Source organism: Capricornis sumatraensis, chromosome 13 (genome assembly GCF_032405125.1).
Source record: "Capricornis sumatraensis isolate serow.1 chromosome 13, serow.2, whole genome shotgun sequence".
NCBI classification, from domain to species: Eukaryota; Metazoa; Chordata; class Mammalia; order Artiodactyla; family Bovidae; genus Capricornis; species Capricornis sumatraensis.
This window is the reverse complement of record NC_091081.1, coordinates 88,987,142-89,007,444: the sequence shown is the minus strand read 5'-3', so window position 1 is coordinate 89,007,444 and position 20,303 is coordinate 88,987,142. Positions and strand designations below refer to the sequence as shown.

Sequence of the window (20,303 nt, the reverse complement as noted above, 5' to 3'; positions counted from 1 at the left end):
CCTGTCTGATGGTCCTCTGGGCAGCGGGAAGCCTGGGGGAGGCTGGAAGGGAGCCGTCTCTAACAGCACCCCCTAGACGGGAGTGCGGCTTGTGAACAGGAGATGTGTACTGCTCTGGGGCTGGGTGTCCAGGACGAAGGCACCGCGGGTTCGGGGACTGGAGGACCCACCTCCTGGCTCATGAACATCTCACTGAGTCCTCAGTGGACATAGGGGCGAGGGGACAATCGGGGGTCCCCTTCACGAGGGCACTGTAACCCTGAGGGCTCCCCATACCACCTCCCAACACTGTCACCTGGGGGTTTCAGCCTCTGTGTTTAGGGGGACCTGTGAGGACAGGCTGGCTGCAGTGCTGAAGGTGAGGGTGGCGGTTGGCCCGATCTGGGGCTGAACTGCCTGGTGAAGGGGCCGGGTTCACTCAGCACCCACGGAAGCAGCAGCAGGGGTTTACAGCTGGGGACGGGGGTAGGGCGAGCTGCTGCCGCAACGCAGGGGAACCTGGGGACGTGGAGGGGTATGCCACGCAGAGGGCCATGGTCAGAAGGGGCTGAGCAGCGGAGCTGCTGGAAGCAGGGAGGAAAGGAAGCCAGGACAGGCTAGGACCTGGTGGTCCCAGGGCCGGGCTGGACATCGGGACTCCCGGGCTGCAGGCGGCCGGCAAGCCCCCAGACAGCAGGTTTGGAGGCATACACTGCAGGGCTTGGCTTGGGCTTGAACAAGACAGGGGACCCCGATCAGGGGGACCCAGCCCTGAAAGGGGTTGTCTTGGGCGTGTGTAGCGGTATTGTTGTTGCTGTTATTGTTCAATTGCTCAATCATGTTCGACTCTTTGCGACCCCGTGAACCACACCACACAAGGCCTCCCTGTCCCTCACCATCTCCCAAAGTTTGCCCAAGTTCATGTCCACTGAATCAGTGATGCCATCCAAACATCTCATCCTCTGTCGTCCCCTTCTCCCGCTTTCAACCTTTCCGAGCATCAGGGTCTTTTCCAATGAGTCAGCTCTTCCCATCAGGTGGCCAAAGTACTGCAGTTTCAGCTTCAGCATCAGTCCTTCCAACGAATATTCAGGACTGATCTCCTTTAGGATGGACTGGTTGGATCGCCTTGCAGTCCAAGGGACTCTCAAGAGTCTTCAACACCACAGTTCAAAAGCATCAATTCTCCGGCACTCAGCTTTCTTTGTGGTCCAACTCTCACATCCATACATGACTACTGGAAAAACCATGGCCTTGACTAGATGGGCCTTTGTGGGCAAAGTGATGTCTCTGCTTTTTAATGTGCTGTCTAGGTTGGTCATAGCCTTTCTCCCAGGAAGCAAGCATCTTCTAATTTCATGGCTCCAGTCACCATCCACAGAGATTTTGGAGCAAGAGAAAATCTGACCATTAATTTTCGATGCAGAGTGAAGAGCTGTGAGGAGAGGGGAAGGGGCCCGGGGCGGAGAGGACAGCTGGGAGGCGGGGAGAGCGTCCGACAGGGGCATGTGGGGACGGGGGCTGAGGGGCCTCCAGGCCGGGGGGCGCGGGGCCCCCTTTCTTTGGAAAGTGTGGGAAGGCAGGCAGCATAAAGGACAGGAAGACTATCACTCTGGGGAAAGGAGTTGAGTTCAGGCCTGACAGTCCTGGCTTCCTGGAGGAGCCACAGCCAGGACGCCCTAACGTGACAGAGGGCATTGACTGCGGGCCGGCGGGTTAATCCCGCGAGGATTCACTCATGATGCAGCCCGGCGGGTGGCGTCACCCCCACGGCACCTCACCCAGAAGAAGGGCGGCACCTGCAGAGGTCTGGGCTGGAGCAGTGACGGACTCGGGAGGGCAGGGTCTCCCAGGACCCACTGATGGCCCTGGCTGGGGGGTGGGAATGTCGAGGCCCCAGGAGGTGAGCCGTCTCTGCAGCCAACAAGCCACTGAGGGGTGAGCCGGGGCCCCAGGGGCAGATCCGGCTCAGAAGGGAGCTTCTTCCCTTGGAAATGCCACCCACTGTCCAGCCCTCACCAGGGAAGCACCTGGGACTGGAAAGTAGGTCAGGCCCAGACACAAGCCAGCAACTGCCATTTCCAGGGACGGGGGCCTGGCTGCTGTCCCTGCACCCAGGGATGTCACACACATGGCCTTGGCAGTCCAGGACAGCCCCTCCTCAGCATCTGAGTCAGTGCCGGCCTGTGAAACAGCTGAGGAAACATCCCCGAGCAAACCCAAGGTCGCTGGCATCAAGGGGTTTGGCTTTCACAGCCTTTCTCCCGCCTCCACGATGCAGGAGACGTTCCTGGAGTTCTGAGCCAAGTGACAGAGGTGTGCTCAGCTCAGCAGAGACTGCTGTGTTTGGACAAAGGGCAGCTGGTGGAAGCGGCGACAGATTAGCCGCAGGTGCGTCTGTTGCTCAACAGAGGAAATCCCTGAGTCGGTAGAGGAGACAAACAGAAACCACACTTGCTTTTCTCGGCCGCCCAGACTGTAAGCCAGTGAGGGGTCCCCACAGCCCCAGAGGACTCTTAGCGATCATCAGGAGAGAGGGCCTCCACGTCCCCGTGGAGGGGCGAGGGACCCCCACTGTTTATGCCCCAGTGCTTCTGCCGACTTGCTCTGACTAACTGACTTCCCTGAGCTCAGCTGAGCTTTCTGAAGTGTTTACACAAAGAATTGATGCTATTGAACTGTGGTGTTGGAGAAGACTCTTGAGAGTCCCTTGGACTGCAAGGAGATCCAACCAGTCCATCCTAAAGGAGATCAGCCCTGGATGTTCATTGGAAGGACTGATGTTGAAGCTGAAACTCCAGTACTTTGGCCACCTGATGCAAAGAGCTGACTCATTGCAAAAGACCCCGATGCTGGGAAAGATTGAGGGCAGGAGGAGAAGGGGATGACAGAGGATGAGATGGTTGGATGGCATCACCAACTTGATGGGCATAAGTTTGGGTGGACTCTGGGAGTTGGTGATGGACAGGGAGGCCTGGCGTGCTGCAGTCCATGGGGTCACAAAGAATCGGACACGACTGAGTGACTCAACGGAACTGAACTGAACTGAACACTCAGAAGTCAGGTCAGGACCTGGGATGCACAGCCGTGTGCATACAATTCCCAGGTGTTCGGAAGGCTCACAGTAAACCTGTTTGGTTCTTCTCTATCCCTGAGACACTGGAATAATTGCTCCAACTCTTCCTTCCTTTCCATGGACATGAGAGACTATCAGGCTGAGCCTTTGTCAAGGTGAGCAGCTACATGAAGTCCAGTGAATGACTTGGGTTAAGTCCTTCTTGAATAAGAATACCAATTTAAAATGAATTATTTCTGTCTTTTTGTTCAAATTAAGTTTTTTTGAGTAAAAATCAGTTCTTGGGGGGAAACTGTTCTTCCCATCTATGGTTTGCGACTTTCTCAACCATCTTGACCAGGAGGGCTGTTTTAATAACAGAGCTCCCTGCGGGCTCCCCTCCCTGCAGTGTGGTCCATCCATACCGTCTCTGAGTTTTCAAAAACTGCACATTTTGTGTAGCTTTTGCCACCTACCAAGACCAGCTCTCTCACTTCTGCTGTCTCAATAGCAAGATGGATTTCTAATGCTATTCTCCCTGGATGTTTCTCTCTGTTAAGAAAAGACGTGAGTCACGTGAGTCACGTACATTCCTAGTTAATGAGACGGAATACAATTGAGTACAGTGTAACCCTCCTTTGCAGTCACCACTTCTCAATGGAAAAGCTGATTGCTACATCTGGGTGGGACCATCCCAGCCCTTCCTTCTTGGGGCAGAATCCTGCCTCCCCCTGCTCCAGGTTCCCACTGGGCTCTGGGTTCCCACTGGGCTCCAGAGAGCCCTCCTGCCTCTGGAGCCATTCATTTTGGCTGCTCTCTGCTTAGCCACCTTAACGTACTGTGGCCATGGCAACACTCGCACACCAATGCCTGAATCTGAGACAACTCTGAGTGTCTGGCCTTGAAATGCCCTTTTGCCTCATCAGCCACCAAAGGGGCTGCTTCCAGGCTGATAAATTCAGATCTGTCCTTTCCTATGTGCCCGGCTCATGCATCCTGTCGTTTCCAACCAAACAAGACGACCTCATCCTGGCATCGGAGGTCGGGAATCTGCATCCTGTCTCTTTCACCTGGTGCCGTGGCCAGGTCGGACTGCAAGCAGGCTTTCCTTCTTTTTGTTTTATAATGATCTTAGATCGACGGCAGAGTTGCCAATAGAGTGCAGAATTCCCACATACTGTCCACTCTGTCTCCTCAATTGGAACATCTTACAAGCCTGCGGTACACTTGTCAAAACCGAGGAATTAACTTTGGGAAATAACGGAACTTCAGATCTTATTCCATTTTTCCAGCTTTCCCCCCTTTCTCTGTGTGCTCCCCAGGCCGGCGGCTGCTTTGCTGGTCTGTGCCAGCTTCTCTTTCTGCTCTGCTTTGGTGACCGTGGCCCGCTTGGAGAATACTGGTCAGGGGTTGTGTACACAATCCCTGTAATTCAGGTTCATCTGATGTCTTCTCATAACTGGGCTGGAGCTATGGTTTCGGGGAGGAAGACCCCAGAGCGCAGGGGCTTTCTCGTCATGTTGACCAGGGGGACAGCACACGGCCGGCCCCCCTGTGGACCCTGCAGAGGGGGCCCCTCGCCCTCATCTGTTCAGGTCCTGTCTCCCAGCCTTGCTTTCCTGACCCGCGAGGTACGGGGTCGGATCACGGCCCCTCCGGCGGTCACTCTCATCCGCTCTGTCTCTCGTCTACGCGATGGTGCTTCCTTCGCTGCAAGAGGCCCGCTCACCGGACTGGTTGTTGTCCACAACGTGAAACCCTTCTGGTTTCCAGGCAGGGAGGTCCTGGGGTGGTTACCTGGGCCTCGGGGAGGCGGCAGCGCTTTCTGCAGGAGGCGGGAGGGCTGTGTGCGCTCTCACAGCCACGTCTCCGCCTCTCCCTGCAGCTCTCTTCGGGGTTCTGTTTGAGAAGAACAAGGAGGCCGCCTTCGCCAACTACCGCCTCTGGGAGGCCCTGGGCTTCGTCATCGCCTTCGGATACAGCACGTTCCTGTGCGTCAGCGTCAAGCTCTACATCCTCCTGGGCGTCTTGAGCGCCGCCATGGCCGCCTACGGGGCCGTCGAGTGCATGGAGTCCGCGAAGGCCGCAGAGCGGACAAAGCCCGCCGACGAGGGGGTGACGCAGACGAAACTGTGACGCGAGAACCCGCGGTGGGTGGGCCCGGGCCGGACCCTGAGTGGGGCCGGACCCCAAGACCCGCGGAGGCTGCCGCTGACTTCACGGCGGCTTCACTGTTATGTGGCGTTGTCTCTGTTTTATCAGGTTCTTCAGTCCGCCATCTCATCATGGAGGTGCAGAGTGTACGTGGCGGAATCAGTTCATTTCAGATACAAAAGAAATAAACTCAGGGTGCCACCAGCCACTAGGGACTTGCCTAGAGTCATGGGCCAATAGCCTAGGCTTGTTTGGGGGTGGCTGTTAAGAACTAGAAAGTTGCTGAAAAGACGCAGCCCCACGCCAGCACTTTGCAGATGGGCAAACTGACGTGCCGGCAAGTCAGTGCCTGCCTCCTAGAGTCAGCAAGGGACAAAGCCAGACTAGGCTCTCTGTGTCTTGAAGCCTTGGGGTATGAGTTTCTGAATAAATCCAGTTATATTATGCACCTAACTCTTGTCCAAATACTTCACTCCACTCACCTGGATCACACACACACGTCATCACATTAGCTTGTTGGAGGCCATTAATGACAAGAGACGCTAGTTACTTCCAATGGGACTTGACACGTGGGGCTGATAACACATGAACCCACACGCGGGCCCACGGTCTCCTGCCCTCTGCCCGCCTCTCTGGCAGGTACGTCCATCAGCCTGCTCCTTCCTCCTTGTCTGATGCCCAGTAATGCAGGCACGGCCCTTCTCTGAGCCCAGCTGTCTTTCTGAGACACCCCACCCCGGAACCTCATGGACAGGGCTCCCCGTGTCTCCTCTTTTCTCCTTTCACCCCACCTCGCCTCCTCCTCCCCACCTCAGTCCCTGCTCTTCTCCAGGCTTCTTTCCACGTGTCCCGTAGCAGCACACCCGCCTACCCTCCCCCAGCCCTGAAGCCAACCTGTCTGCCAGACCCTGTGACCCTCCCAAGGCCAAGTTTCTGAGGTGTGTCCTGCAGCCCAGCCCAGGGCCTTCCACCTTCCAGGGGGCCTCCCGGCCCCTCTCAAGGGCACTGTGGCCTCTAGGGCTTTGCTCACAGGCCTCCTCGACCTTGAGCGCCCTCCTGCCCTCAACACAGACCCCTCGGGCTTGTCCAGGCTGTGCTTGTGCCGCGTGACGCACACTTCCTGATACTGGCTTCTGTGTGCGGCCCCTGCTCAGTACTGTGGCTGGCAGTGCTTGGTCCTCCTGAGCCTGGGTGCTGGAACTGGGGACACTCTGCCTGCAGAGACCCAGCAGACTTGCAGAAATGCACGAATTGGGGGCAGAGGGGCCCGGCCGGGAACATCAGGCCCACAGCTGCCCCTTCTCCAGACTCCAGGCTGAGATGCCACAGGAGGGCCCAGCATCTTCGTGAGGTCCTCGGTAGGAGGCCAAGGCACCACAGGCTCTGGCGGAAGGCTGAGCTCCTTGCTGTTTGCAGCTGTTGCTGCTCGATGGAAAATGTACAGGAGCCCCAGCCCCTCGGGCGACAGGAGGGCTTTGGGTCAGGCAGTGGTCTGGAGAGTGGCCGCTGGGGCCACTGAAGGCTCCCACTGGACAGCAAGCTCCCGCCTGCCAGCCGGCTGCTCCCGGAAGGTGGCCCGTGGCACTCAGGCCTTTTCTTTCCTGCTCATCCTCTGAACTTGGCCTGCGCCCTTTAACCTGGGTGTGTGTTCGGGTACCTTGATGGGGGCACGGAGACAGAACTATCAGGGCTCTCGCTTCTTCCTGGACCCCGGGCTGGGGCCGGGGGTGAGCTGGGGGGTCCCTGGGTCTCATCAGTGTTGCTCTGGGAAGGCTGAATTGTAGCAGAAAGTAAGGGACTTAATCTTGAGTGTAGTACTCCATTTGCAAAATGGGAAAGTTCCTCCTCCATAAGGAATCATTGAGACAAGACATTATTCAAAGGGGAAAAGCAGAGGAGAGATAAATTAGGAGGTTGAGAACAACACGTACACACGGTTACATAGAGAGGCGATGGACAGCAAGGCCCTACTGTATAGCACAGGGAAATATACTCGGTATTTCACAATAACCTATAAGGAAAGAATCTGAAAAAGGAAAATATATATACATACATATAATGCTTCGAATTTTTTTATAAAACACTATAAGCACTGTACGGACTTCCCAAGTGGCTCAGCGGCAGAGAACCCGCCTGCCAATGCAGGAGATGCGGGAGACACTGGTCAGTCCCAGTCCAGCATTCTAGCCTGGAGAATCCCACGGACAGAGAAGCCTGGCGGGCTGCAGGCCCTGGGTCGCAAAGAGTGGGCACAATTTGCGTGACTGAGCGCACACAAAGCACTGTACACAGCGAGGTAAGAATGAGCACCTCAGACAAGGTTAAATGCAGTGGTTTTGTCCATCTCTAACTCCCAGCAGGGCTATTATGAGCCTCGATGAGCCTGCATCCAACAATTGTACGTCTCTTGTCCGCCTCCAAGGGCTCAGGAACAAAGGCACTACTTGTCTACTTGCTCAGAGTTACTCACTAGGGAAAGATTTTCAAAAATAGTGCATGAATGCATGTCACAATGTACTGGTAAACATTTCCCAAAAGTTAAATGTGTGTCTAAAGTAAAATGCTAAGTGCAGAAATGAAGTTAAAAGCACATAATAATAAAGAGAAAGTGTGTGTGGCAGTAATCTAGGCTCACGGCTGCCGGAGTCACTAGCATTGTCTGAAGCAAGTCCTGAGTTTACTGGCGGCCCAGCTAAGAAGAAAGAACACAGACAGCCTAACGGTCACTATGTGATGGAAGGGAGCTCGCCAGTGCTTTAAAAAAGAACAACTCTCTAGGTCCTGAGATATAAACGAGCACCCGCGCAGGTCACAGGTGAGGAGCACAGACGGGCCCACGGACGCCGCCCTGACCGACGGCCGGGTGTTTTCTGACAGTGACGGCTCAGGGGTCCCACCGGGTGGTCGTTCTGTGGACGGGCCAGGGGCCCCGGGAAGCCGGGAGGGCGGCCTTCAGTGAGAAAGGCCCGTTACTTCACACCACACCCTCCAGGAGCCTGGAAACTTCTACTCGAGTTGAAGCGTCGGCCTTGGGAGACCCTCTCCCTCACCCTGGCTCCAACCGGGTTTATGCAGTCGGTGAGTGAGGCGTGCTGACTACTTTCCTAGTCACACAGGGTGAAAAAATAAGGCACACGGAATGAGAGGGCTAAGCAGCACACAGCGGTTTGGCAGCCGTTTCTAGTTTCACGGCCAAATCAGAAACGGAGATTTTTTTTCCCTCCTGATACCCTTTCCAGGCCCAGGTCACGCTTCTCCACATCTCTGGGCTCCCCCTCCAGCCTCCGCCAAACAGGCTCTCAGAACCTCCACCCCCAGCTGCACAACGCTTCCCGGCCTCCCGCCGCCCCGTAATCTGTGCTCATCTCCCATCTCCCTGCCCCTTTAATCGCCTCCCTTCCAGCTCCTGGCGCCCAGGCTTCCTGGTTTTCTCTCTCAAATACCAGGACTAACAGTCGGACGCATTCATCTGCCTGCAGAGTCTGCCTCGTGGCTTCCTCTCAGCTCACAGGCAGGTCTCCGTCCGTCCATCTGCAGGGAGGCGAGGTTTGCAGACGGAACAGGCAGGACACGTTCTCGGGTGGTGCTGCGTCCACCGCCTCCAGACTTCCGGCCAAGCGTGGGGGTGACCCAGCTATTGTCGGAGAGCCTTGTGGGCCGCAGGGTAGCCCCTAGTCCCGGGGGCACGGTGGGCCCTCCACAGGGCCATCAGCACTGCTGTGCTGAGTCCGTGACCAGCTACAAGGCTTCCTCATCCCATCCTCATGGCTGGGGGCCTCTGGGTTTATCTTTCCTGACCTCTGACCCAGGGGCTCGGCCTGAGGTGGAGGCTGGTCATCCGCATTTTGGAAAGCTCCCCAGCGATGGAATGTGTAGCTGACGGGAGTTGCGCACCGGTTTTAAAGTCGCGCCACGTCGCTGCTCTTGCAGCAGCTCGCTCGCTTAGCTGGCTACCTGCATACGAAGTACATTTTTGAAAAGAACTTCTGGGAGTACGCATCATTCGTTACCGTTGTCCCTGCAGCTCACGACAAGTGACGTCATGCAGTCCCACTGCCCCCGTGCGCCACGAAGCGACAGGGAAGTAGTACCAGCTCCACTGACACTTGGCCAAACAGCCGAGCGAAGCGCCAGCCCCTGTCTGCACCGCTCGGCCCAGAGCTCCCGGGGGAGACGCCTCGGCCTCCACTGTCCTCATTTCCTGGTGGCGGCTCAGCCAAGCCCTCCGCGGGTCCACGGACCCTTTCCCTGTCCCATACCGCCCCCCTCCACCACCACCCCTCAGCCTCCAGCACCCCCTCCAGGGGCCTGGCCTCCCCGGCAGGCCTCAGCCCTCCGACGCCTGCAGACAGCGCCTGTGGCCGCCCAGGACTCCGGCCCAGCTCTCGGCTGTCACTCACCCGCCCCTGGACAGGCCTCTGTCTCCAGCACCACCTCCCATGGGGAGCAACCCTTGCCTCCACACACCCGCCGGCTGCCCCAGCCTAACCCGCTCCCGGCCGCCGCTTCCAACAGGCACCGGCCCCGCTGGCCTTGCTCCCGGGACGTCTTCCAGCCCCGCGCTCTCTGTGGCCTCCTGTGACTCCTGACGTGACGACCGTCCTTCAGAGAGTCAGACTCACACGCTGCTTCCTCTGCTCACAACCAGCCAGCTCTGGCCACTGTGTTTTCAACACCGTAGCCGGGCATGCTGAACCCCCGGTGAGGCAGTCCCGACTCATCCTTGCCCTCACCCCTTCTCTCCCCAAAATACAATATAAAGTTCCCCCAGTACCACATAAATTTAGAAACATATTGCATATAAATATCATAATCTCTGCGCCTCAGCAGTGATCGCTGGCTTTATCAAAATTCCTTTCCTCCCCCTGTGCTCAAAATTCACCTCAGATGCCTCTTCTCAGGGGCGCTCTTTCAAAACTGCCTTGCTCCCCCCAGGCAGAGACCCTTCCCCACAGGGTCCAGCGCTTCCTCCCACGCAGGCACGAGAACCGCCTCCCGTTTCCCCAGTCTGTCTGTCCCCGCTCCGGCAGGACAGGGACGGGGGCAGATCCCGCAGAGGGAGGAGCCTGGGTCTGCGGCAGCAGTCAGCAGTTCGCCCGTTCTCCGTCTTCCCCGGGCCCGGGGAGGCGGGCAGGAGGGAGGCGCCTGTCTGTCGCGTTTGTCAGTCGGGCCCGGGGACCAGCGCGCCCCCATCACCTGGACCGCGGAGGCCGAGCGGCTGCGCGGCGCCCCCTGGCGGGCGGGGCGGGCGCCGACCGGTACCTGAGCTCCCCGAGGGATGCTCCTGCCGCTGGTGACGCCCACCTCCCTCTGGCTCCAGGATCCGCGTGTTATTTCTGTCAGAACATCCCTCCGACTCTCATGCAGCGCTCCGTCACCTCTGCTCCCTCATTTCCTTACAAAAAAAAAAAAAAAGCCGCAAGCAGGCTTCCCCTGTGGCTCAGACAGTGAAGAATCTCCCTGCAGTGCGGGAGACCCAGGCTCTATCTGGCTTTCGAGTGAGCAGCTGGAGGAAAGCAAAGATCTGAGGTCTCAACACTGGCATTTTCCGAGGTTTAAACGACAGGGTGAGGACGAGGACCTGGGGGAGTGACTGGGGAGGCTGGCTGAGCGGGGCTGCAGGGTCCAGAGGGAGGCCAGGCACTGGTGGGACCAGGGCGAGGCGGCTGCTGACTTGGCGGTGATGAGGCTGCTGGTGTCTGTGATCGCAGAGACTGGGGGACGACTTTGGAGATGAAGATGGGAGCCCAGTGGCTCAAAGAGAAGAGACGTGTAGACGGTGGGGTTTCCAGCCCCGCCCAGAAGTTTTCTCCTGAGAAGAGGCCACAGCTCCAGCACGGCCTTGTCACCAAAACTGGGGTCCAGCTGCTCGCGGGTCAAAAGTCAGAAAACAGGCAAGCTTGGTGAAAAGGAAAGTTTGCTTTATTCTGGATGCTGGAAACCAGGGAGGAGTGTGACTCTTGCCCAAAAGCCAGCTCCCACCCCTAACCCCCCTGACCGTCTTGCCACTGACGGTCAGTGGGCAAGAGCTTCTAAGGCGGAGCTTCAGGGTGTAGAGATGGAAGGAGGGGCTACCTGCAGAACAGCACAGTCAGCTCTGGCCGTCACTGGTGGTCTGAGCAGCAGCATCTTGACTGTTTTAAGAACAATTAATCTTCAGTTCAGGGCTTCCCTAACGGCTCAGTGGTAAAGAATCTCCCTGCCAAGCAATAAGACGTGGGTTCGATCCATGGGATGGGAAGATCCCCTGGAGAAGGACATAACAGCCCACTCCAGGATTCTTGCCTGGGGAATTCCGTGGACAGAGGAGCCTGGCAGGCAGAGTCAGACACAAGTTATCGGCTGAACAACAACGACTGGACTCCTATCTAGTCTCGTGAGACTGCTCTTCTTTGCTTCTGCATTTTCTCACTTCTCTGATTAATCTTATTCTTGGCTAAAGTTTTTCCACAGACAAAAGACAGTGGAGGGCTTGGGGGTGGGAGGACCACAGGTTGAAATATTTGGGGGTTGGGAAGGACAGGACTTTAGATGAGTCTAGATAAAATTCCTCCTATGAAATTGATGAGAAAAGCAAGACTAGACAGCAAGGTTCGTGATTAGTCCTGGATCACACAGCTGGTTAATTGAAGAAACGGTACTATAACCTGGTTTCATAACTTATGGTTGAGGATGTTTTTCTGCTAAAAGGTGAGAGAGGGATAAATAATTCCCAATGCTCTTCAACTGAGATAGATGCTACGTTTTTAGAACTTTTTATTGAACTGCAACATAAAGACAGAAAAGGTACAATTATACGTATATGGTTTGGTGAATTTTCACAAACTGAACACACCGATGCAACCAGCACCCAGACCAAGAAACAAACCACCACCAGCGTGGACCCCCAGGGGACACATGGCCATCACATTGCTATCACTTCCTCCAAGCGTGACAGCTCCCAAAACCATAGGGGGATTTTATGTGCTTACTTACATGTGATTCTCTGAAGTTTTTCTTACAAAAGTAGCTTGTTCATGTAAGTTCTTCAACAGTACTTAAGTGATAACAGTAATTAATAACAGTCCATTCTCAATAAATGCTTACCATCCTTCCAATGAACCAGGCAGTATCCGAGTTTCGATTTCCCACGCATTTTAACTGGCAAAGTGTCAGTGGTGTGGTTACTGGTTGGGACGTTCTTTGGGGTCCAGGAAAGACGTCCACATTCCCATAATCATACTGCTTTCCCTACATGCCTGCCTCAGGCTTGGTAGATGGGGTTGCTTTTCTATTGACCACCTGGGGCAAGGGTCTTGGGGATGGAACTGGGGTGTAACAAAATAGTGAATGTTATGGATTTGTTATGGAATTGTTATGGATTCAGAGTTTCCTTGGACTCCATGAAAATTCTAGATTTTAAGCATCATAATGCATCCAGCTTCCTCCTGATCCTCTCAGAGGGGAGAATGTAGGGTAAGACTGTCCGGTCGCAGAGAACAGATTTGTGAGCTTGAGGGTGAGTTTAGCAGATGCTGTAAACAGTGGGCAACTTGTGAGGTCCACGTACCTGATGGGAGAAAGCCTCAGAGGGTTTGGCGTGGAGCTGGGCAGAAGGCAGTCCTGGATCAGCCCTGCCCTGGCACCGGACTCCCGTTTGAGTCACTTTGCATGTGGGCAGTGACCAGGAGGCACTCACTGAGCCATCCCGAAGCCTTCCCATGTCTGAGGAGGCCCAGGGTCCCCTGGAGAACTCAAGTCATGGAGAAAACTGAGCCCAATGAGAAATGATTAAAAGGAAGCTGAACATGGAAAAGACAGAGTTTGGAGAAACGCATTTTCTCATTTGGAAAAGGACAATCATTGTCATCAGATAGGTGCCCCCTGCATTTTCCTTGCTGTTCACGGGCCCTTAGCAACCGCCTCTCATTGGAACCATCACTTCCTTTCCCAGCCCCGACACCCAGCTTGGAACTCGAGAAGCTCAAGCAACCATCTCAAACTGAACGGGACATCTGCACCTGTTGATCCGACTCAGACGATTCAGGTCCAGACGCCTTCACTCCAGCCTGGAGGCCTCCCCCGTCGGGCACGTCCCTGACATCCTCCCAGACCTGCCCTTCGTCTGTTGTGCCTCAAGGCAGTCAGCCGAAGGACTTAATTACTCTTGGTTTTTAGAAAATTTACCAGGTGGGTGGCTGGAGGATAGCAGTGAATAATTAACAAGTGAACACAACAAACCGCAAAAGAAAGATGCCTTCTAGGCTCCATACAATGAATGATTTTATTCTTGATTTGCTAACTAGAAAATCTGCGGTGACTCCCTTTTGCCTGACACCACTCAGCCGACATCTTCAGCCGCTGGGTTGTGCAGCTTTTATATAGTTATGCGAAGCAGTTTATTGGTCCTGAGTGGTTATAACCAGGCCCGTAATGAGGTAGGTGATGGGGAAACATTCCGCATTAATCAGTGAGGTGATAACAGGCCTGAACCTGAAGGAGCTGAGTACAAAGTTTCTGTGCAAGGCCCCGGCTTCGAGACGGCTCTCTTGGCTTGAGGGCTAGAGTCCACAGTCCTGCTGGCCCACAAGCCCCAGAAGACGGGGCGAGACTCTGGGGCAGCGTTCAGCCTTTCTGGAGGGTGCGTCCACCCAGCGTTTGGTATGGCTTCAGTGGATAAAAAAGGTTCACTTGGGAAATGCAGATGTTTTATGAAGAAATAATACTTGTTGTGGTCCCACTAGAGTAATACCCAGGAGATCCCCAGGGGCCCACCAGAGGGGCCCACCACCTCTTCTCCGAGTCCTCAGGAGTTTCGTCGACGGGACCTCTTGGCCTCGGCCTTCATGGTCTCCTGCAGGGAAAGAAGCCCTCCAGAGCGCAGGTGAAGGAAGCCGGGGGCCCACACCCTGACCAGGCCCTGAGCCCTGGGCCTGCGTGGTCTGCAGGGAGGGAAACCTGGGACCCACACCCTGACCAGGCCCTGAGCCCTCGGCCTGTGTGGTCTGGAGGGAGGGATGCCTGGGACCCACACCCTGACTGGGCCCTGAGCTCTCAGCCTGCATGGTCTGGAGGGAGGGAAGCCTGGGACCCACACCCTGACCGGGCCCTGAGCCCTCAGCCTGCGAGGTCTGGAGGGAGGGATGCCTGGGGCCCATGCCCTGACTGGGCCCTGAGCTCTCAGCCTGCGTGGTCTGGAGGGAGGGAAGCCTGGGACCCACACCCTGACCGGGCCCTGAGCCCTCAGCCTGCGTGGTCTGGAGGGAGGGATGCCTGGGGCCCACACCCTGACCAGGCCCTGAGCCCTCGGCCTGTGTGGTCTGGAGGGAGGGATGCCTGGGGCCCACACCCTGACTGGGCCCTGAGCTCTCAGCCTGCATGGTCTGGAGGGAGGGAAGCCTGGGACCCACACCCTGACCGGGCCCTGAGCTCTCAGCCTGCATGGTCTCCTGGGGGGAGGGAAGCCCTCTGGAACAAGTGTGAAGGAAGCCTGGGTCCCATACCCTGACCAGGCCCTGAGCCCTGGGCCTGCGTGGTCTGGAGGGAGGGAAGCCTGGGACCCACACCCTGACCGGGCCCCCAGGGTTTGTGAGGAGAGCAGGCCGCATCACCAGCGACCCACACACCAGCATCTGTTCCTGCCCCTCTCAGCTGGGCTCTGCAGCTGCCGAGGGAAGACCCCAAACCCACCCCCAGATCAGGGCCTGACGACGCAGCATTCTGTTCCCACTTGGTGCCCAGTGTTTACACCCAGCCGGCTCAGGGGCCATCGCAGCCACGCCTGGAGGACATCGCACCCATGCCTGGACATCGCACCCACGCCTGGAGGGTGGCCCCTGAGCGCGCCGGCACCCAGGACCCGTCCTCCGTGAGGCGCTGGGTCCAGAGCCGCTAGGATCGGTGAGCGGACGTCCTGTCCTGCCTGCATAGCAGGCGGATTCTTTACTGTCTGACCCGCCAGGGGAGCCCGGGGCATGGTAGAATTTTCATTTCCAGTCTGTCCCCTTCCACCAGCGTTTATGAACCATGAACACATTCTAGGGAGGCTGGGCCCAAGAGGTGTTTGGAAGTGGCCTTTGCCTTCAGGAAACTGAAGGATTTAATGATCAAATAGACTTCCTTACAATTAACACCAAAAATGGCACGTGGGTTTTGTTTAAGAATAATGAAAAATTGTTCTGGGTTTAAACAATGCCAACTTTTCCTGACAAGAGCATGTATGTATGCAGTACATAGGAACTCTTTAAAAAGTTATTATTGAAGTGGAGTTGATTTACAATATTAGTTTCCAGTGTAACAAGGAACTCTTAAGTCGGCAGACTTAAACAATAGGATAAATCAGGGGCTTCCCTGGCGGTGCAGTGGTTAAGCTTTCACCTTCAACACAGAGGTTGGGGTTCAGTCCCTGGTTGGGGAGTTAAAATTACATGCCTCGTGGCCAGTAAACCAACACAGAAACGAGAAGCAATATTGTAAGAAATTCAATAGCCTTAAACAGTGGGGCAAGTCATATATAGGTGATTTGTTTAATGTGAGAGGCACTCTGTGTTTCTATAAGCTGTAAACCATGACTGAAATCTATAGACTAAGCATCAGGAAAGGGGGATAAACGGGGTGGTGACATCTCCAAGACAAACGGTTGCGGTTGACTTGTCCCCATAAACTGGCTTCACCGTCTGGAAAAATTATGCTGGAACCTCCAGCTACTGCTTCTTCCCATTTGATAAAAGTGGAAACTTTTTTTAAAGTTTAAACAAACAACTAACTTCTCAAGTTGAAAATCGCTGTGCTAAGCCGTGTGAAATATCTTCTGTGGGTGATGATGCCATCTTCTATATTCACACCAAGATGGCATTTTAAAATACACGGACAGTGTGACTGAAGGCAATGCTATCACTAATAAGAAAGAAAGGGAAACCACATTTTCATAAGAGAGCCATGAAAATAAAGGCTTTGTAAAGGAAATCTCCAGTAATTCCCAAGAAAGGCGCGGAAAATATTTTTGGACTTAACTTTTCAAATTGAAGTTTCAAGGCCTTTCCGTAGAAATGTAGCTTTATGACCGGTATCTTGTGTACATACATGCTATAAGCAGGCCCGTCGGTCAGGTCCACTGACCTGTGTTTCTTATAGAACCGGGCTTTCCACTTGGGTGGAATCTGTGCGCTGCGTCTGAATCAGGGTCACCTGAGAAGGTCCCTCTCCCCGCCCCCACGCCTTCCCTGTCTGTTCATTGGCGCATGAAGGGCATGGTGTTAATTAGACGGTTTAATACTTTAGTGGTATCCTGTCCCCATGGAAGCTGCCCCTGGGACGTTTGTCCTTTAAGCAGTGAAAGTGCTGTAAAAACTGTGGGGGGGAGGGGGGCGGTGCTGGGAAACTAACTCCCAGGTCCTCTCTAAGGGTCTACTCTGGGAGGAAGGAAGCGTGAGCACTGGCAGTCTGATGGGCCCTGGGGGCCAGCCCCTCCTGGGAGCGCTTGTGCAGAGGCTGGTCTTTCAGGAGAAGCAGCGGGCACACAGGGGCATCCCAGGAGCCGTGATTCTGGCAGTGACCGAAGTGCTGTCTGGCTGACTCCCATCCCCAGAACCCGTGTGCTCTGGGATATCGTCAAGGTTTGGGAAGGAGAAGCTTCCTTTATGGCCAGGACTGTGCGTGACCAGGGCTGAAAGTGAAAGTCGCTCAGTCATGTCAGACTCTCTGGAACCCCAGGGACTATACAGTCCACTTCTCCAGGCCACAGGACTGGAGTGGGTAGCCTTTCCCTTCTCCAGGGGATCTTCCCCACCCAGGAATCGGACCGGGATCTCCTGCGTTGCAGGCAGATTCTGTATCAGCTGAGCTCTGACATCATGAGACTGTAATTATGCTCATGACCTCCTCTCTGTCTGGAATTGTCTTGCTCCTGGACCAGCTCGTGCTCTGACGAAGTCAGCGTGTTACCTCCCACGGAAGACATGGGACTCAGCGTGTCTGAAAGGTCAGTCTAGGGTAGCCCGCTCCAAGGTTCCCTAGGCTTTGGCGCGCTGTAGTTCACACAGCTGAGTTCGCGGCCGGTTCTGGCCCTGTGTACTGGATCCTCAGTCCAGATGAGGGCTCTCATCTCAGGAACCGGGCACTGGGTTCGTTCACGGCAGTGGCGTGGGGCACACACACAGCGTCCTGCTGGCCTCGGCTGCTGCAGGGTCAGCAGAGCTCACAGCTCCCCAGAGCTGAGGGGGCTGCTCCCGCCTCCTCCTCCAGGGACCAAGACCCGCCCCTGGCTTCCATCCTCGGGGCCGGGACCCCTCTCCTTGGGGTTGCTGGCTTGGGAGCATTCCAGGATGTACCAGTCTCCTAGGGACTCTCTATGACCCACGGAAGGGCTTCAGAGTTTGTCTCCAATCTGGTTTTCTTTTTAAAATTAGAGTCTAGTTGACTTATAGTGTTGTGTTAGTTTCAGGGGTACAGCGAAGTGATTTAGTTACATATACACATACATACATACCCATTGATTTTCAGATTCTTTTCCATGTAGGCCGTTGCAGAATACTGCGTAGCGTTCCCTGAGCTGAACAGTACGTTCTTATCTGTCGTCCATTTTATATGTAGCAGTGTGTGTCTATCAATCTCAACCCCCAGTTTACAGCCCCCCCCCCAGCCATAACCCTAAGTCTGTTTTCTACATCTGAGGCTACTTCTGTTTTGTAAATAAGTTCCTTCGCACTATCTTATTTAGATTCCACATGTAAGTGACATTCTGTGGTATCTGTCTTTCTTTTTCTGGCTTATTTCACTGCGTATGACAGTCTCTAACCCTACCTGTTACTGCAAACAGCGCTAGTCGCCTTCTCCGCGTGGATGAGTAACGCCCCACTGCATGTGTGTGTCACGCCTTTGTCTGTTGACGGCCATTGCTCCCATGTCTCGGCTATTATAGGCGGCGCTGCAGTGAACACTGGGGGTGCACGCACCTTTTCAAGTTAGGGTTTTCTCTGGAACTCTGCCCAGGAGCGGGACTGCGAGATCATACAGTCACTCTATATTTCGTTTTTTAAGGAACCTCAATACTGTTCTCCACAACGGTTGCACCAGTTTGCATTCCCACCAACAGTGTACTTTTCTCCAAACACACCCTCTCCAGTATTTATTATTTGTAGATTCTTTGATGATGGTCCAACCTATTTTTAACCCCTGCACACATACCCCATACACATGTTTTTTAATTGAACTATTTGCTTCCATCAGCAGCTGTGAGAACAAGGCAGGATAAACACGTTTCAAGTGGCTCCAGAAGGACTTTAATTCAGGAGAAAAAGCTCAAATATGCATTTGGTTTCTCAGTGAAATTTTAACTGGAAGGTGGATGCGTAATTGAAACGGGGTCCGAGGACAGCGTGTGGACCCCCCGGTCAGCCTGCCAGGACCAGGCCTCCTTCGATGACGTTCCCCCAACCACCCCACCCCAGGATGAGCCGTGGTCTCCTGGGCTCCGCGGTGGGAGCAGACCCAAGCTGATGGAGCTGCCTGGGAGCAGCGTTCCCCGCTTCTGTTCTCCTCCGGCTTCTCTGACCGCCCCCTGCACAGGCTGGGGAAGGCCGGCTTCAGCCTCTGAGCCCTGATTCCAGGTGAAGCGGGCTCTGGTCAGAACACACCTTCTCTCGAGCCTCTGAGAGGTTTACTCCCAAGGTGGGAGAAGGCGGAGGTGGCCAGAACCTGGACACCAGTCCAGCTGGTTTGTCTGACTCAGCATTTCCTACACTGGTTTTGTGAAATGCTACCATTAGCACGTCACACACAGCTGAAGTGGGTGTCCTGTTCAATAATGGCAAATCTCTTGGAGATAGAAAAGAAGCCTTTTTAACTTTGTTTAATCTAGCTTCCATCATTATTTGAGCCAGCCTCACCCACCCCTATCCCCACCCTCACCCCTGCCATGCACAAACACAAATGTACACACACACACACACACATACACATACACGCGCGCGCGCGCGTGCCTTGAAATACATATTAAAACACTGAACACAGTTTGAACATCACAATAAATTCCAAAGACTGAATTCTGTACCAGCCGCCACAGATCCCTGAATTCTATACGTTCCAGGTCAAAGCAGCAACGACGCTGAAGGCACTCACACTCACTCTGTTGATTCTGCCCTGCTCACAGCTCTTTCGGACCCTCGTTTGGAAGCCCCTTCCTAGCCTGTCGGCACCCTTGATAGCAGAGGCAACCCATTCCCTGCAGGTGGCTTCAGTTCAGAAACAAGGTCACTTGGCAACAAGTATCTCCTTTCCTCCTCGACAACTCGCAGCTTCAAATACGGAGAAGAATGTGGGTGAGCAAGTCGAGTCTCCCCACCCCCTCCCTTTCATCCTTCCTTCCCTCCTTCCCTTTCTTCCATCCTTCTTTCTTTCCTTTTTTGCTGATGAAAATTCAATTAACCATCAAGTTAGGAAGAAGAAAAAAGGGAATTTTATTGGAGCCGAATTGAGGATTATAACCCAAGAAGTAGAGGCTCAGTCAGAATGCTCGGAGAACCAAGGCACAGTCGTGTATATTTGAGACAAGAATTGTACATCAAGATAACACACTGCTACTTTACATAAAGTTCACCAAGGATCCATAGTCCAAGTAAACAGATACAGAGCAAACAGCAAGTCTCCGAGACCCTCGGCAGAGCTGGGAAAGAACACTCTGCTTTTATGAAGTTTCATTGCTAATGTCAGAAGAAAGAAAAAAGTTGACCTTAATGGTTGCCCAGGCCCTCCCATGTTTGAGGAGCTCTGGTTAACATGTAATGAGATGCACACGGCCCAAACACACACACACACGGAATTATATGTTTAATTGTTCTCTTGTCCTGCCTTAAAATGCTAAATCTTATTTTTTCACTTTTGTCTCCTTTCCTTCTTCCCTTCTTTCCTTTCTTGCCCAGACTGGCTTCCCTGAAAATACAGTGCACGTCTCATTTACGCCTGTTCCATCAACTGGAGTCTCCCAAACACCACAGAATTTCCAGCAAATAAATTTTTGTCGTTTTACATGAATAATTATGCATGAATGACACAAATATGGTCAAAGAAACGGTCACAGTGGCCTGAACTTGGAATTTTTGATGAGAACATAGGACTTTGGAATACTGACGTTTTCTCC

General features: G+C 54.4%; 1 protein-coding gene across 2 annotated transcripts in view; it reads left to right on the top strand.

Annotated features, from left to right (window-relative positions):
- Positions 1 to 5,495, top strand: part of UNC93A (unc-93 homolog A) — a 28,018-nt gene extending 22,523 nt beyond the window's left edge. For both annotated transcript variants that reach the window (XM_068985433.1, XM_068985434.1), the window contains exon 9: positions 4,920 to 5,495. In XM_068985433.1, the coding sequence (XP_068841534.1) occupies positions 4,920 to 5,170 (251 nt within the window). In that variant the 3' untranslated portion in view covers positions 5,171 to 5,495. The remainder of the gene's footprint in view (positions 1 to 4,919) is intronic.
- The last annotated feature ends 14,808 nt before the right edge of the window (positions 5,496 to 20,303 follow it).